This window comes from Lampris incognitus, chromosome 9 (genome assembly GCF_029633865.1).
Source record: "Lampris incognitus isolate fLamInc1 chromosome 9, fLamInc1.hap2, whole genome shotgun sequence".
In the NCBI taxonomy this organism is placed as follows: Eukaryota; Metazoa; Chordata; class Actinopteri; order Lampriformes; family Lampridae; genus Lampris; species Lampris incognitus.
Window position 1 is genome coordinate 4,089,996 of NC_079219.1, and position 19,037 is coordinate 4,109,032.

General features: G+C 45.1%; 1 protein-coding gene across 1 annotated transcript in view; it reads left to right on the plus strand.

Annotated features, from left to right (window-relative positions):
- grik3 (glutamate ionotropic receptor kainate type subunit 3) overlaps nucleotides 1-19,037 on the plus strand; it is a 255,415-nt gene that overhangs the window by 217,024 nt on the left and 19,354 nt on the right. Inside the window, exons 12-13 of the mRNA XM_056286082.1 lie at nucleotides 322-545; nucleotides 14,716-14,834. Coding sequence (XP_056142057.1) covers nucleotides 322-545; nucleotides 14,716-14,834 — 343 coding nt within the window. The remainder of the gene's footprint in view (nucleotides 1-321; nucleotides 546-14,715; nucleotides 14,835-19,037) is intronic.

A 19,037-nucleotide genomic window follows, 5' to 3' on the forward strand; every position in this document is an offset into this window, starting at 1 on the left:
ATGATCCTCCCATGCGCTCCGTCCCCCTGGCGAACCTCCTCACTGTCAGGTGAAAAGAAGCAGCTGGCGACTCCACATTAATCGGTGGAGGCATGTGGTAGTCTGCAGCCCTTCCCGGATCGGCAGAGGGGGTGGAGCAGTGACCGGGACGGTTCGGAAGAGTGGGGTAATTGGACAGGTAAAAAGGGGAGGGAAATCAAATCTTAGAGCCCTATTGTGAAACACTGCACGATTTTCATCAACACAAGAAGTCGTCATAAGGGTCGTAATAAAGAAAGGAAAGTGAGTGATGGTTTGTTATTCTGTGTCTTCCCTATACAGAGAGCAGACTTGGCAGTGGCTCCACTCACCATCACCTACATGCGTGAGAAAGTAATTGATTTTTCTAAACCCTTCATGAGCATGGGCATTAGCATCCTATATCGCAAACCCAACACCACCAACAGCGGCTTCTTCTCCTTCCTCAACCCGATGACCCCTGACATCTGGGTCTACATCCTTTTGGCCTACCTGGGTGTTAGCTGTGTCCTCTTTGTCATTGCCAGGTAAGTTCGTAAACCTCATGCAATGCTACATGATGTTCGCCACTAAAAATATGTATTAGGTCTTTCATTAGATCTGATTAAAATTGCATTTTGGATTTTGAAATGCTTAACTGAATAAGGTAGAGGACACTGGCCAGTTTGTGGATGTAGCAGAATCGAGTCTGTTAGCTGTACCCATGTTTCTGTCCAAGTGTTGTTATGTGATTTGGTCATTTCAAATAAAAAAGGCTTGATGGGAAATTCACATAAAAGTTTTTACCCTCACTTGAAGTGGATAAAGTGTTCATTAAATAGAAAAGAAATGAGATTGATTGCAATTGAAACGCATTTGCTGAATGATAAAAACAATGGTGGATGGTAACAGATTCTGGTGCACAGGGAAGGAAATAACCTTCCTTTGTCCGATACATGAAAAAAAAACCCAGCAATATTAGATGGGAAAGAGCAGTACAATGCAGCCATTTATCAAGAAGTCTTGGTTGGACCAGAAAAGTACTCGGACCCCTTCGCTTTTTACACTTTATTGTTTTGTCGATTTCATTTTAAATAGATAAAATTGCCATTTTTGCCCATCAATGTACACTCAGTAACCCATACTGACAAAGTGAAAACATCTTTTTAGAAAATTTTGCAACTTTATTAAAAATCCAAAACCGAAATCTCATTTCCATAAGTATTCAGACCCTTTACTGTGGCATGTAGAGACTACCCAAGAAGACTCGAAGCTGCAGTTTCTGCCAAAGGGGCTTCTACAAAGTACTGAATTAAGGGTCTGAGTACTTGTATAAATGAGAGATTTCAGCTTTTGATTTTTAATGAATTTGCAAACATGTCTAAAAACATGTTTTCACCTCTGTCATTATGAGTTATTGAGTGTAGATTGATGGGCAAAAATAGCATTTTTATTCACTTAAAATCAAACCTAGAACACAATAAAGTGCAAAAAATTGAAGAGGTCTGAATACTTTTTGAAGCCACTATATGTGTAGTTTATATATAGGCCAGCTTTCTTGTGGGTGTTGAAGTATGGACATGTGATGCAGGACACAGGCCAGTGTCCAGGTTTCCCCCCCCCCCCCCGCTGAGATCCTTGGTTTTCCTGATCTGTCCCTCCCTCTGGCAGTGAGAACCACAAACAAGGTGTTGCAACCACTGTGGCTTTATGTGCCGTGAGTTCAGCAGTAAACGGTTCCCATAACTGTAAAACTGCTTTTCTCAGACCAACGCTAACACAATCTAAATCAAATATGAGAGTACCGTTGTACTAATACTGGCTGTACAATTGGTAGGTTACTTCTCCAACAGAAGCATCACCACACCATCAACATGCTTCAGTCCTTTTTCTGTTTGGGGAGGAACGTGTTTGCTGCTGCACCCATGTCTGTCTCACCTGGTCGAAAATCTCAACAGTAGTATATGGAGAGTGTCTCCAGCCACGGTAAAAATGCCACATAGTATTAACCTGACTCCATGATCCATCTTAATATACTTTTTTCCATGTATCTTTTTTCAGTATTTATTGGCTTGACATTTATTCCTAAGTTGAATGGAAACACAACTTGTGATGTTTGTGTTGTCCTGTACCGCTGTGTTCATTTGGTTTCATCCCAGCGTACGGTGTTTGTTGACGGGTAGTGAGCAAGGCAGTTAGGTCAGCATGGGCTCTCCTCACAGTCCAGCAGAGAGAAGGCGTGAATGACAACACAGCCTCCAGCTGAGTAACAAGCTCCCTTTCAATTTGTAATTTCTTTTTCTCCCCCCTCATATGATTTCTTCCACAGAGGCGATGTCACTTCAGACAACCGTGATACATGCAATGAGATACCTGCTAAAGCAAAAAATAAAAATGTTTTATATCTCAGTATCATACTGAATAGTAGGGCTGTGTATTGGCGAGAATCTGCCGTTATGATATGTGTCACGATACAGGGGTTACGAGTCAATATATCCCAATATATCACGATACTGTAAGAAAGGTGATATATTGTGATTTCATAGGCCTGTGTTCTTTGTGCTTATGCTACTTCCTGTCTCAGTTTACGTTGTTGGGTTGGAGTGGAAAAGTCAAATGGCTGAAGATAGAGTACAACACTTATCTAGTGGTTGCGGGGTTACACACAACACAACATGTTTGTCACCGACCTTTACATATAAACATAAAAAAATCGATGTAGAGGTTTTGAGAATTGATACAGTATCACAAAATATAATATCGCGATACTCGAGTGTATCGATATTTTCTTATACCCTTACTGAGTATTAAGAAAGACGTACTCTGATGTGTGAAAAACGAAGTTTATTGTTTAAGTTTATTAACTGAGCGTGAGAGAGGGGACAGGAAATTATAAGTAGTAACTTCCTCCTGCTCCTTTTTGGACGTATATTAGTTGGATTCTCTATTGAGAATTCTTGTTGAGTTCTTCTGGTAACCTGTCCTTCTTCGTCACTCCCAGTGAAAATCTTATCATCTTCAACTCTGCCACCTCCAGCTCCGCCTCCTGTCTTTTCGTCAGTGCCACTGTCTCCAAACCATATAACATAGCTGGTCTCACAACCATCTTGTAAACCTTCCCTTTAACTCTTGCTGGTACCTTTCTGTCACAAATCACTCCTGACACTCTTCTTCACCCTGCCTGCACTCTCTTCTTCACCTCTCTTCCACACTTCCCGTTACTTTGGACAGTTGACCCCAAGTATTTAAACTCATATGCCTTCGTCACCTCCACTCCTTGCATCCTGACCATTCCACTGTCGACGCTATCATTCACACATAGGTATTCTGTCTTGCTCCTACTGACTTTCATTCCTCTTTTCTCCAGTGCATACCCCCACCTCTGCAGGCTCTCCTCAACCTGCACCCTACTCTTGCTACAAATCACAATGTCATCCGCGAACATCATCGTCCGTGGAGACTCCTGCCTGATCTTGTCCGTCAACCTGTCCATCACCATTGCAAACAAGAAAGGGCTCAGAGCCGATCCTTGATGTAATCCCACCTCCACCTTGAACCCATCCGTCATTCCAACCGCACACCTCACCATTGTCACACTTCCCTCATACATATCCTGCACCACTCCTACATACTTCTCCGAACTCCCGACTTCCTCATACAATACCACACCTCCTCTCTCGGCACCTTGTCGTATGCTTTCTCTAAATCTACAAAGACACAATGCAACTCTTTCTGGCCTTCTCTATACTTCTCCATCAACATTCTCAAAGCAAACATCGCATCTGTGGTGCTCTTTCGTGGCATGAAACCATACTGCTGCTCACTAATCGTCACCTCTCCTCTTAACTTAGCTTCCACAACTCTTTCCCATATCTTCATGCTGTGGCTGATCAACTTTATACCTCTGTAGTTGCTACAGTTCTGCACATCACCCTTGTTCTTGAAAATCGGTACCAGTATGCTTCTTCTCCACTCCTCAGGCATCCTCTCACTTTCCAAGATTATTTTAAACAATCTAGTTAAAAACCCCACTGCCATCTCTCCTAAACACCTCCATGCCTCCACAGGTATGTCATCAGGACCAACTGCCTTTCCACTCTTCATCCTCTTCATAGCTGCCCTCACTTCCTCCTTGCTAATCCACTGAACTTCCTGGTTCACTATCCCTACATCATCCAACCTTCTCTCTCTCTCATTTTCTTCATTCATCAGCCCCTCAAAGTACTCCTTCCACCTTCTCAGCACACTCCCCTCGCTTGTCAGCACATTTCCATCTCTATCCTTGATCGCCCTTACCTGCTGCACATCCTTCCCAGCTTGGTCCCTCTATCTAGCCAATTGGTACAAGTACTTTTCTCCTTCCTTAGTGTCTAACCTGTAATACAACACACCTTATGCCTTTTCCTTTACCTTTGCCACCTCTGTCTTCGCTTTACACTGCATCTCCTTGTCCCCCTGTCTACTTTCTTCATCTCTCTGACTATCCTACTTCTTCTTCACCAACCTCTTCCTCTGTATACTTTCCGGTACTTCCTCATTCCACCACCAAGTCTCCTTGTCTTCCTTCCTCTGTCCTGATGACACACCAAGTACCTCCCTAGCTGTCTCCCTCACTATTTCTGCAGTGGTTGCCCAGCCATCTGGCAATTCTTCACTACCACCCAGTGCCTGTCTTAACTCCTGCCTGAACTCCACACAACAGTCTTCCATCTTCGGCTGTGTCTTCACTCGCTTCCTCTTCTTGGTCTCCAAAGTCATCCTACAGACCACCATCCGATGCTGCCTACCTACGTTCTCCCCTGTCACCACCTTGCAGTCTCCAATCCCTCTTAGATCGTGCCTTCTCCATAAGATATAGCCCACCTGTGTGCACTTTCCTCCACTCTTATACATCACCCTGTGTTCCTCCCTCTTCTTGAAATATGTATTCACCACAGCCATTTCCATCCTTTTTGCAAAATCCCCCACCATCTGTCCTTCCACATTCCTCTCCTTGACTCCATACCTGCCCATCACCTCCTCATCACCCCTGTTCCCTTCACCAACATGTCCATTGAAGACTGCTCCAATCACCACTCTCTCCTCCTTGGGTACCCTCTCCACCACACCGTCCAACTCACTCCAGAATTCTTCTTTCTCTTCCATCTCACACCCAACTTGCAGGGCATATGTACTGATATCCTTCATCATCACACCTTCGATTTCCAGCTTCATACTCATCACTCTCTCTGACACTCTCTTCACCTCCGGCACACTCTTGACATACTCTTCCTTCAGAATTACCCCTACCCCATTTCTCCTCCCATTCGCACCATGATAGAAGAGTTTGAACCCTCCGCCGATACTCCTGGCCTTACTCCCCTTCCACCTGGTCTCTTGCACACACAGTATGCCTACCTTTCTTCTTTCCATCATATCAGCCAGCTCTCTCCCTTTAGCAGTCATAGTGCCAACATTCAAAGTTCCGACTCTCACCTCCACACTCCTACCCTTCCTCCTCTCTCGCTGCCTCTGGACATGCCTTCCCCCTCTCCTTCTCCTTCGCCCAACAGTAGCATAGTTTCCACCGGCACCCTGCTGGTTAACAGTACCGGTGGCGGTCGTTGGTAACCCGAGCCTCGTCCAATCCGTTATGGAAATCTTATTTATGATCCGCATATTTAATTTGGCAAAGATTTTACGCCGGATGCCCTTCCTGACGCAACCCTCCACATTTGTCCGGGCTTGGGACCGGCACTAAGAATGCACTGGCTTGTGCATCCTCAGTGGCTGGGTTCCCTCTTCAGAGTGGGTTATTAATTGTGTGAGTTTTGACAGTGTTTGCATCCAAAAAGAAAAAATGAAAAGTATGTTGATGTATCTTAAGACCTGTAAGTAGCCGGTGCAGCTGTTCCCAGCAGTCCTTGCTGTATTCTTGCCGGAAAAGTTATCTTATTTTTAACGTGTTTTTTTTTTAACAATATTTTATTAGGACAAGGATGTAACGCAAAAGCACAACCACAAAAAGAACAGGTATGATCGTATTTTACAATTTCAAACCCGCTTTCCCTCAAACCGGGGCCCCTCTGAGCCAACTAGATAACTCCCGCCCCACAGTCCTCCATGACGGGATTGAAACAGCACGTGAAGCAGAAAGTCAAGTCAAGCACTCACATACACAGCGACACAAGCAAACAAAATGTTAAAATCATAATAATACAGACGTGTAAATCACCGCTAGAAAATAAGGGTTGATAGTTGCTGACATTCAGGCTGGTACGCTGGACTACTGAAGACCCGGAGCTCAGGAGGTCAGACTGATAACATGCACACTACTGCACACGCAGAGCCTTCATAGACCCCTTCGTGTACAGGGATCTTACATGGGCGCCACGAAACCTGCGCCCGATGCAGGCAGACATGAGGCATACCGTTACTGCGACACCCTACCGGGGGAAGCTGGCCAACATAGTCGATCAGCGGTCTCCAGTGAGAGTAAAATCTATCGGAAGAACCTCTCAGTGCAAATTTAATTTTCTCCAGTTTTAGGAGAGACAGAATATTGAGCAGCCAGCAGTCATTAAATGATGGTAGCAGGGTGGACCTCCATAAAAGGAGAATATTCCTACAGGCGATCAAGGAGGTGGACGTGATAACGTTGGGGGGTTTTTTTTTCACATGTGTTTTGAATTTATTTTGTATGCAAAGAAATGAACGTTTTGAAAGAAGAAAAAGTCCACACTGAAACATCACGTCCTGGCTTCCTCCTCGCTGGCGTCACTGCTTCCTGGTGCTTTTTCATGCAAAGTGGCACTTGAGGAAGTTCTGAGCGAGCACGCTTTCATGGGGGTTTGTGGATGTGAGAGCAAACAGCTGCACTCCTTAACCCACGTGCTTTGTCTCGAGACCGGATATTGCAGAGTGCCGTTGAGCAAGTGTAAAATGACATGAACTTGTATCATTTTCTTATTTTTCATTATTTTTCATTTTTTGGGGGAGCCAAGCATAGACAGCTGAAAAGCTGCATGCCAAACTGTGCACCATACCAGAGGTCTAAAGTAGTCTGCAGGGGACTAATGCTTATTGTAGCCCAAGTAGATCAGTTCAGATGCTGGACTGGGGTGTGGGACTGACGTTGAAAAGTGATACCAGCTCGAGGACACAAGTTAAAACCTGGTAACGGTTGTGTCGCTCGAGGTCCACAGAAGAACTTTTTTTCTCGATTTATTTGACTGGAGACCTTTTTTACTCCACGGCTTAAGATGATTGATATGTGAATACCTATTATAGTGTTTGCAGGTCTTCGAAAAGGAAAATGAATTATAATTCGGCATTTAAAGGGGGGGGGTTAAAACTGCAGTCCAGCATTTTCTCACATTATGAATCCTTTAAACCAGGAAGGACTTGTAAAAATTATTACAACAGCATAAATCTTTTCCCCTCCAGTCGCTTCAATATAGAACCCAGGGAATGCATGCTCAAAGCATTTCAAAGATAGAAACACGACAAGAACTACACATTAATGGATGACTTATATACTATAGTATATAAGTAGTATAGCGTATACAGTGGAAAGTTCCTTCCACATTTAGATATATTTAGATGTGGGAGGAACTTTCCACTCTATTCAGTATGGAATGATGAAGGTTTATCCCTATTTCCCCAAAAAGCAACACGTAGTCCAGTTTTGGGGGGGGTTTTTTCGGGCTTCAGGCGTCTGCCAAAGACCGGGCTTTTATTTTCTCAGTACAGCTTTAAATTAAACAACCCGTCAGCTATGCTCATTAATTTATCTAATTGTTTATCTGTTTGCTAATAACCGTTTGAACGATTGAGGATACGGGCTCTTAGAAGGCCTAAAAATATACATTTCCTGTTGTGATTCCCAGACAAGCTGTGAACTTGGGCCTGTTACTCATAAGTGAATTGAATGCTTGGTGTCAGTGGAGCAGACAGGAGAATCTGATTCAAGATCATCACCTTCATCAGCTTTTAGTATCTAAACCTGCTCTATTTACTAGAGAGCCGTCCTTAGTGTAGCCCATCTATTCACATATGGTGTGTATATACATATAGTATATAGTTAGTATATATTATACACACACACACACACACCTATATATACACACATCATGTGCTCTTTGCAGATGATGTGGTTTTGTTGGCTCAGAACGCGACCTCCAGCACGCACTGAGGCGATTTGGAGCTGAGTGTGAAATGGCCGGGATGGAGCGGGAGATTGACGGGTGGATTGGTGCAGCATTTGCAGTAATGTCGACGTTGTACCGGACCGTTGTGGTGAAGAGGGAGTTGAGCCGGAAAGCAAAGCTCTCAATTTACCAGCCAATCTTCGTTCCAACCCTCGCCTATGGTCACGAGCTTTGGGTAGTGGCCAAAAGGGTGAGATGGTGGATACAAGCGGCTGAAATGAGTTTCCTCCGTAGGGTGTCTGGGCTCAGCCTTAGAGATAGGGTGAGGAGCTCGGACATCCGGGGGGAGCTCGGAGTAGAGCCGCTGCTCCTTCGCGTCGAAAGGAGCCAGTTGAGGTGGTTCGGGCATCTGATCAGGATGCCTCCTGGGCGCCTTCCTTTGGAGGTTTACCGGGCACGGCCAACTGGGAGGAGACCCCCGGGGTAGACCCAGAACTCGCTAGAGGGACTACATGTCTATTCTGGCCTGGGAACGCCTTGGGATCCTCCAGGATGAGCTGGAGGGCGTTGCTGGGGAGAGGGACGTCTGGAGGGCCCTACTTAACTTGCTGCCACCGCGAACCGACCCCGGAGTAGCAGCTGATGATGAATGAATTAATATATACATATAGTATATAGCCAGACTCACAGTACACTTAAAGTCACTGTTTGTGAACGTATCGTCAATCTCTGTCGTCCAATTAGGTTCCAACCAGATATCTGATATCTGACTGTGAGGGATGAATTTTTGCCCCTCACGTATATTGCATTGCCATTATGTATCTGATTAAGAGTTGTGATTAATGATTTCACATACAGTAATGACTTCACTGGCAGGTTAAATTAGAGGCGGTATCATTTATGTAGAATTAGTAATACAAGAGCAAAAGCTCCCGTAATGCTTTGGTGCAATCTATTATGTACAAATGACAAGCTGTTAAAAAAAATCGTTCATCATAATCGTGTGCGGTCTGTGCTCGCCACAAGCAGATTTTAGTGTTGTTAAGCATGTAGTGGCTTTGTGGTTAACACTATTACCTCAAAGCAGAATGGGCCCCAGGATCTAAACCCAGTCTTTCTGTGTGGAGTTTGTATGTTCCTCCAATGTATGTGTTGGTTTTCCTCTGGTACCCCGGTTTTCTCTCACAGTCCAAAGACATTCATTTTTTTCTCCCCAATTGTATTTGGCCAATTACCCCACTCTTCCGAGCCATTCTGGTCGCTGCTCCACCCCCTCTGCCGTTCTGGGGAGGTGCTGCAGACTACCACATGCCTCCACCGATACATGTGGAGTCACCAGCAACTTGTTTCACCTGACAGTGAGGAGTTTGACCAGGGGGACGTAGCGCGTGGGAGGATCACGCTATTCCCCCCAGTTCCCCCTCCTCCCCGAACAGACACCCCGACCAACCAGAGGAGGCGCTAGTGCAGCGACCAGGACACATACCCACATCCGGCTTCCCGCCCGCAGATACGGCCAATTGTGTCTGTAGGGCCGCCCGGCCAAGCCAGAGGTAACACAGGGATTCGAACCAGCGATCCCCGTGTTGGTAGGCAACAGAATAGAGTACTATGCTACCCAGACGCCCTAAAGACATTCATGTCAGGTGAATTGGAGACGCTAAACGGCCCACGATATGGAGTTATTGTGTGTGTGTGTGTGTGTGTGTGTGTGTGTGTGTGTGTGTGTGTGTGTGTGTGTTGGATAAAGTGTGTATAACGAATGAAAGAATAAATCAGCTGCACAGAGTTGAGCATAGTGCATTTCAGCATTCAGTGTGAAACAAATATGTTGTGGTTATGCAAAGCTTACAGCGGACTTGCATAAATGGAAAATATGCAGCTGCGTTGTATCTTATCTTAATTTTCTATGTGAGCAAGAACCAGCGAAAAAATCTTGTATAAACACACAGTACAATGGGAAATAAACACATTCATAGATCTGATTTCTTACTGCGTTATCCTCATAAACTTTGCTGCCGAAACTTGTTCTTTCAAACGATAGTGTGAGGCAATTTTCACAACTTCACATTAAAGTAAAACAGCTTAAATAACGTGGGTGTTAAAGACATGTTTAAAGAGAAGGCAGTAGAGTAAACGGGGGGCTCATCAGCGTGAACATGGTCTCAGACCTCTCTGGCATCTTTGTATGTTATGAAGGCACAAACAGGAAGTTGAATCAGTTCATCTGGACACAACGTTTATTGAGAGAAATGTTTCATTACTCATCTAACACCCCTTTTCCACTGCACGGTACCGGCTCAACTCGACTCTACTCTACTCTACTCTACTCGCTTTTTTTGGTTTTCCATTGGGCAAAAGTTAGGGATCGTACCTGGTACCAGGTACGTTTTTTGGTACCTCCTCCGTTGAGGTTCCAAGTGAGCTGAGCCGATACTGAAAGGTGACATGAAAATACCACTATAAATAAATAAATAAATAAATAAAATATAGATATATGTATATTTATTTAAATATTAAAAATAATAATAATAATAATAATAAAAAACTAGTCAATACAACTGACCAGCAGGGCTTTGCAGTGAGGGGATACTAGTATCTGCAGTGGAAAACGAAATCCCAAAAAGTAAAGCGAGTCGAGTCGAGTGAGAGGCACTTTTTACTTACATTTGGTGATTTGTAACTGTTTTCTTTCTGTGTGGCAAGCAAAGCGGGACTGACGGCTTAAAAAGCTCAAAGGAATAGGATGTCAATCTCCTGTTTGCTGGAGAGCAAACGTTTGTTTGTTTTTGGGGACTCCCCGGTCTCGATCCAGGTTTGTTTTTTAGAGGCTGGTTATGTGTCACATTTCCACAGCTGGTACAGAACTGACTGATGATGTCAAGCTCCGTGTCCAATTTAGGCCTGTTGGTCGTCGCACCCGTTATGAAGTCATTGTGTTTCAGCTTCAGGCACAGATTACCCTGATCTCATCTGGCAGATCCAGTAAGAGGGGTCAGCCTGCAAGAAAACAATGATGGAGGGTAATGAAGTACAAAGGCTTCGTGACTGTACTTCATTACATTTTTTAAGTATCTGTACTTATCTCAGTACAGTATATTAAATTTCACTCCATGACCAAAGAAAGTTCAATCAGTTCATCTGGACACAGCGTTTACTGACGGATACATTTCATCATCATCTAAGTGACCTCTTCAGTCTCACCTGACTGCAGGTATCCCCACCCTTATAAACAATACAGTGACATAACGACCGAAACCAACCACCAGTTTCATATGCAGATTACCTCGACCATTAACTAGAGTTACAATAGACATACATGTCTTTATGCATGCTCAATAATCCAGGTAAGAAAATCACAGGAAGTTGAATCAGTTCAGGACACTAGTTAATTGTCACGGCAATTTGCATATGAAACTGATCATTGGTTTCAGTCGTTAGGCCACTGTATTGTTTATAAGGGTGGAGATACCTGCAGTCAGTTCAGATGGCCGTGTGTTCACAGAGGAATCGGGAATGTTTGAAATCACATCAGAGAAGGTTGAATCAGTTCACTTGGATACAATGTTACAGTTCACCTGGATACAATGTTACAGTTCATCATCATCTAAGTGACCTCTTCAGTCTCAGCTGATTGCAGGTATCTCCACCCTTATAAACAGCAGCTGCGTGACGACCCAAACCAACCACCAGTTTCATATGCAAATATGGGTGTGACCATTAACTAGAGTTACAGTGGCCATGTGTCCTATTCACAGAGGTGAACAGTACCAGATCGTGAGTAGTTCCAGATGAACTGATTCAACCTTCTTTGATTTCCTTACCTGGATTATTGAGCATGCATCGAGACGTTTGCAATCACAGCATTGTAAGATGGTGGCAACTGTACTCTTAACCCCCACCCCCCCACCCTCACCCCCGGGTTCAGGGATGGTAGTTCCCTCTTCACATAGATGGCCTCTTTTGCCCGTTTTCCATAACATGGTACCGGCTCAACTCGACTCGACTCGCCCTTTTTACCTTTTCCATTCCTGGAAAGTACCGGCATTTTGGTAACTGTTACCACTTTTCTGGTACCGCCTTTGTCGAGGTTCCAAAAAAACTGGAGTGGGTACCAAAATCAATGCAGACCTCTGATTGGTCAGAGAAACGCGTCACTGCATCATCAATGCGCGCATGGGATATCACCCGGCATTTTTAGATACCGAAGCAGTCGAAGCGGAGTTATCTTCTAGAACAAATGTTTTCTTCTTGCTGTGGCAAACAGCCACACACCGAGGATTAAGTACAGCATCTCCTCGACGTCCGCCATTGTTCTTGTTTGTTTTGTGTTGAAGATGATATCATAGCGGTTTAACCAGGTGTCGCTATGACGACCAGCTACGCTGAGGGGGTACTGTTACGGTAATGGAAAACGACACAGAAGCGAGTCGAGTCGAGTTGAGCCGGTACCATGTAGTGGAAAAGGGGCATTTGACTCCCCGTTCAAACCGGCGTTCCCCCCTCTCAAAGATGTGCACATCCTCGTCCTTGAAAGAGTGGCCGCTGGCCAGCAGATGGGTGTACTGTTGCAGAGGAGGGGCAAAACGTTTGTAAACGTTGAACAGAATATGTAAGAAGTATAGCCGGTTTGACAGTTTGTCAGTCACTGTGGACATTTTTCAGCCATTATGAAGGGCAAAAAAACCTGCGAGTCAGTGTAGCTGAACCAGGCTTCTTCTTCCTCGGTTAGGCTCTCTTATGGGTAATGTATGATCTACAGATAACTGGCAGTGTCAAACTAAATTATGGAATGGTTCCAGCCTTCATTATGAAACCAGTTCAGTGATGGAGTGTGTGATTAAAACATTCTGCTGACAGAAAAATAAATCTGCAGTGTGTAATTACATTGAATTACACTATATCTCTTGAATTTCAGAAGTTTGAATAATTTAGGATATCCAAGTGGATGTCACTGCTTATCCCATGTTGACGTTATGGAGCTAAGAATTGTCCCCGCTAAATAGCACATTACCGCGGTGTGGGATTTCATTTACATAGACCGAGTGGGAGTTTTAAGAGAAAATAAGATATTTCTCCTCTTACTCCAACTCCGCAGTAACCACCTGTCAGCTAAAAAATAGATATTATGTCTCGTTTCAGGGAGATGCTACCAAGACTCACGTTCTAGTTGTGATCCAACTCACCAAAACCCCCAGAATAACTGTAAATACCCATCCATCCATCCATCCATTATCCAACCGCTTATCCTGCTCTCAGGGTCGCAGGGATGCTGGAGCCTATCCCAGCGGTCATTGGGCGGCAGGCGGGGAGACACCCTGGACAGGCTGCCAGGCCATCACACAGCCAATTTCAAAAGGAAGAACTGACAATTAATACTATTTGTCCAAAAAACACACACACACCACACACTGTGTGTGGTGTGTGTGTGTGTTATAGTAGAAAAATGCATATTTAAGATGTGTGGCATGTGGCAGTCCAGGTGATTGTCGTACAAACTGGAACAGATAGGGAATAAGAACACGTGCCTTGTAGGCTTTACTTGACTTTTACCAACAGACGTCGCTTCTCGTTCTCACATGGCGTTTTGATATGTACCCTCTAAGAAGTGGCGTTTTCATGCCAGGTTGACCACATGTAACAACAAAGAGCGTTAGAAACTTCTGGTGAGGTATGAAAAGGTAGAGAGGGCATTAGGTTCAAATTTAATTGATTAAAAATAATATAAATAATGTAAAAAATAATATAAGTTTTGGTCAACGAAGGACTTTTTATGCAATGATCAAGCTGAGTTGTGGTTATTGTGAGTATTGTGTGACTGATTATATTTATGTGATTTGTGATTATTTGTGAGATTAATGCGATTTTAATAACTATATTGTGGTTCTCTTTTGTATGGTTGTTTGTTTGGATTTGTTGAGTCTGGTGTATAGGAGATTTGTATCCTGTGCCAGAAATTTTTTCATCAAGTTGTTTTCACGCTCACTCATGAGTTGGCTTAAACCCCTTTTGACGTACACTGAATAAAAACCCTTAACATGGGGGTGTCTGGGTAGCGTAGTGGTCTATTCCATTGCCTACCAACACGGGGAACGCTGGTTCGAATCCCCGTGTTACCTCCAGCTTGGTCAGGCATCCCTCGAGACACAATTGACCGTGTCTGTGGGTGGGAAGCCGAATGCGGGCATGTGTTCTGGTCGCTGCAATAGCGCCTCCTCTGGCCGGTCGGGGGACTGGGGGGAATAGCGTGATCCTCCCATGCACTACGTCCCCCTGGTGGAACTCCTCACTGTCAGGCGAAAAGAAGCGGCTGGTGACTCCACATGTATGGGAGGAGGCATGTGGTAGTCTGCAGCCCTCCCTGGATCAGCAGAGGGGGTGGAACAGCGACCGGGACGGCTCGGAACAGAGTGGGGTAATTGGCCACATACAACTGGGGGGGGGGGGGGACTAACAGGAGGACATACGATGTAGAGACGGCTGGTTTGCTTATAATGGCTTTGCTCTGTGGCCTTTTTGGAGGACGTGGTTTTATTCCATATCTGTCAGTGATTTAAAATAGACCTGTGATGTCTCTCTTCTTCACCAGGTTCAGTCCGTACGAATGGTACGATGCCCATCCTTGTAACCCCGGGTCAGACGTGGTGGAAAACAACTTCACCCTCCTCAACAGCTTCTGGTTCGGCGTGGGTTCGCTCATGCAGCAAGGTATGGCTACGGTGCAGACCGACCTTTAACTGTCAGAAACAATGCCACCCCCCCCCCCCCCCATCTTCCATACCGCCGCCACCCGCTGCCTCCTCCGCTGACAACCGACCTGATTTCCATACCTCGACTGTTCCGTAAGACTCTCACCTGTCAAGAACAAGCGGAGAGCTCAATTTCACACGACAAAAGAACGCCCTTGTCATCTTTCCGCTGTTTCCCAAAGAGGAGAGTAGTCGGTGTCAAGCACCTGTCAGAGATTGGCAGGTAAGGGAAGGGGAGCACTGCTGCTTTTGTTTCGCCTGTAACGCAGTCGCTGGCCCTGCTCGAGAGCGTCGCGAGTGTCGGGTTTAAAAGGGTATGTTGACGAACATGTCTGACAAATACCAGCTGTCAGCCACGCCGGCGGTGGCTGGCGAGGGTCTGACGTGTCCGGCGCCGTTCGGTTTTCTCTGAGGGCGACCCGTTGTGGGAGATCGATGCGTCTCGCTCGTATTGTAACTGTCCTCAAAAGCTCCCGTTCTATTAAAATGTCACTCCGGACTCGTTGGCAGCGGTTTGTCCACGCTGACGAGCATTCACGTGAAACCAGGATTCAAGTACACACGTAGAATCTAAATGTAAGAACTCAGAAGGCGACATGGCGCACTCAGTAGATGGAGTTTTAACGTATGTTTCAGCTTTAGACACAGTATTCTTGCAATGTGAATATCAGATTGCAGTGCAGTCGTGTTCAGTTTACAGTAATTTAAATAAATAAATAAAGCGCGTTACAAGATTGAAGGCACTCTCACCTGTCTTGTCACCTGTCCATCTATCCATGTACAGTATTGAATGAAAATACTTTTTTGTTTTTTACAACCTACATCTTATTTTCATAGTTTCTGCCATTGTGTATATTATATTTTACTCATTAGCTTCATTTTGGACATTTTGGACACGGGACCACAGCTAGACTCAGCTTTACAATGGGATCTCATGGGGACAACTGAACTTGACTCTTAAACCTGTCCATCCAACAACCACAGTGACGAAGAAACAAAAAAAAGGGTTTGGGGCATCCGGGTAGCGTAGCAATCTATTCCATTGCCTACCAACACGGGGACCGCCGGTTCGAATCCCCGTGTTACCTCTGGCTTGGTCGGGCGTCCCTACAGACACAATTGGCCATGTCTGCGGGTGTGTCCTGGTTGCTGCACTAGTGCCTCCTCTGGTCATTTGGGGCGCCCGTTCGGGGAGGAGGGGGAACTGGGGGGAGTAGCGTGATCCTCCCATGCGCTACGTCCCCCTGGCGAAACTCCTCACTGTCAGGTGAAAAGAAGCAGCTGGTGACTCCACACGTATGGGAGGTAATCTGCAGCCCTCCCCGGATCAGCAGAGAGGGTGGGGCAGCAACCGGGATGGCTCGGAAAAGTGGGGTAATTGGCCGGAAACAACTAGGGAGAAAAAGGGGGCAAAAAAACCAAAACGGGTATCTCAGCCAGACTTTTTTTTTAATCCCCCCCCCTTTTTTTTTTTTTTCTTCTCTCCCCAATTGTATCCGTCCAATTACCTCACACTTCCAAGCCGTCCCGGTTGCTGCTCCACCCCCACTGCTGATCCGGGGAGGGCTGCAGGCTACCACATGCCTCCTCCCATACATGTAGAGTTGCCAGCCGCTTCTTTTCACCTGACAGTGAGGAGCTTCGCCAGGGGTATGTAGCGTGTGGGAGGATCACGCTACCCCCCCCCCCCAGTCCCCCCTCCCCCCCCCCCCAGTCCCCCCTCCCCCCTGAGCAGGCTACCCGACCGACCAGAGGAGGTGCTAGTGCAGCGACCAGGACACATACCCACATCCAGCTTCCCACCTGCAGACACGGCCAATTGTCTGTAGGTATGCCCGACCAAGCTGGAGGTAACACGGGGATTTGAACCGGTGATCACCGTGGTGGTAGGTAACGGAATAGGTCGCTACGCTACCCGGACGCCCCCCACTATGTGCAAGTTTAACCAGGGACTTAACATTGTGATATACCATTTATAATTCTGGATATTTCAGGTAACAACCTTTAACTTGCACTTTGATTTTCACTTACTAATGCGTGGTTAGATAACTGGGGTGAATTAGTCTTGCTGAACCATATCGGACCCTCGTGGCACATTGCCCCATAACGCACCACTGTAAAGCTGTTCAGATTGGCACCAGTGAATAAGACGATGTCATAACCTACACGCACCATGGCAAAAACTACAGATATAAGACTGAGGTTGTAAAAAAGAATGAATTTTATTTTAAGGCCAGCAGATTATCACCCGATTTAGGGTGCAGTTAATACCTCGACCTAAAGTTCGTGCCATTGGCAAAACACTAAGATTTTTTTTGCCGTCGCACCACTCTCATCCTTGGCAGATAACCCAGATGAGAAAAGCTTTTGGAAATCGAGGGCTACTGATTCAGTTAAAAGAGTATAGTATTTCTACATAAGCCTGGACTTTGTGATCGGACAGTAATTAAAATCAATATTATCCAATTTAAATAATACCAGGTATAAGATTTGTTTGATCGTAGCTGTAGATACCTAAACTACACCTGTATTTCACTAACATGGCTTCTATAGAAACTAATTCATGGACAATATTGATCAGTGGGGCTTTTTGGTAATACTTTTGGCCAGAATAATATCACATTACCCCATACCTTTTGCCACAAATGATTGAGTTCCCAAACTTCAACGAGTTTGGGTACAGCAAATCTGAAGATTCACCCTGCAAGCCTTTGTGCACCATGCCAACAAGGAAATACCTTATGAGTTTAAATACTTGGGATCAACTGTCCAAAGTAACGGGGAGTGTAGAAGGGAGGTGAAGAAGAGAGTGCAGGCAGGGTGGAGTGGGTGGAGAAGAGTGTCAGGAGGGATTTGTGACAAGGGTACCAGCAAGAGTTAAAGGGAAGGTTTACAAGATGGTTGTGAGACCAGCTATGTTGTATGGTTTGGAGACAGTGGCACTGATGAAAAGACAGGAGGAGGAGCTGGAGGTGGCAGAGATGAAGATGATAAGATTTTCATTGGGAGTGATGAAGAAGGTCAGGATTAGGAACGAGTATATTAGAGGGACAGCTCAGGTTGGATGGTTTGGAGACATGTGGGTAGGAGAGATGCTGGGTATATTGGGAGAAGGATGCTGAATATGGAGCTGCCAGGGAAGAGGAGAAGAGGAAGACCAAAGAGGAGGTTTATGGATGTGGTGAGGGAGGACATGCAGGTGGCTGGTGTGACCGAGGAAGATGCAGAGGACAGGAAGAGATGGAAATGGATGATCCGCTGTGGCGACCCCTAACGGGAGCAGCCAAAAGTAGTAGTAGTAGTAGTAGTAGTAGTAGCCAACAAGGTAATACCTCACTGGTTAAGTAAATTGATAGTTGCTGACTGTGTTGTGTAGCTGTTATGAAGTCTTAGTCAGAAGCGATAAACCTCAATTTCAAGAAGTATCTAAGCAAAACCTTCAGCCATTTTCATAGATTAATTATTTTTAATGTCACATGCTGTACCATTTCACTGTTAAACCTGTCACCTACATAAAAATAACAGGAGGCTTAACATTAATCATGATATCTATGCAATAGGCATCCCCAGTGCAGAAGATGCAATTTCACGAGTGGGGTACTATATCTGCAGGTCCCAGGTCTTTACCATACCGTTCAGTATTCACACATTGAGAATACCGTCAGGGAGGGAAAAAAAAGATAAAAAATTCTATGCGGACCTCTGAAAAATCCTGACCTGGATAAGTTGTTTAAAATAACAGTGCTGTTGGCAGTATCCAAATAGAATTATGTAAAAAACCAATGCAAGACAAGAAAATTATGTTGAATAGTGGTGCTATCGCCTGTAGCTAAACAAATTATCAGTAGCTTCGCAAGGAAAAGTGGAGACTGGAGTGAAGGAGCTAAGTAATGTAGGTAAAACGTATTACCCAACAACCCACAAAAGCTTTGATTTGAACCTTTCATTATGCCCAGAAAAATTCAGCGGGTGTTCGTGAAGGGATATCGCTTATATAAAGAGGTTTAACACTTGCCGCGTGCACCCCTCAAAGGCGTACGTAAGCAAATGAAGGTCCAGAAATAACATACTTCAATGAAGTCAGCCGTGGAGGTGGGTGGGTGGGTGGGGAGGGGGACCCAGGCAATAAAATGTTTAACCTGAATATAACAAGACAAATCAA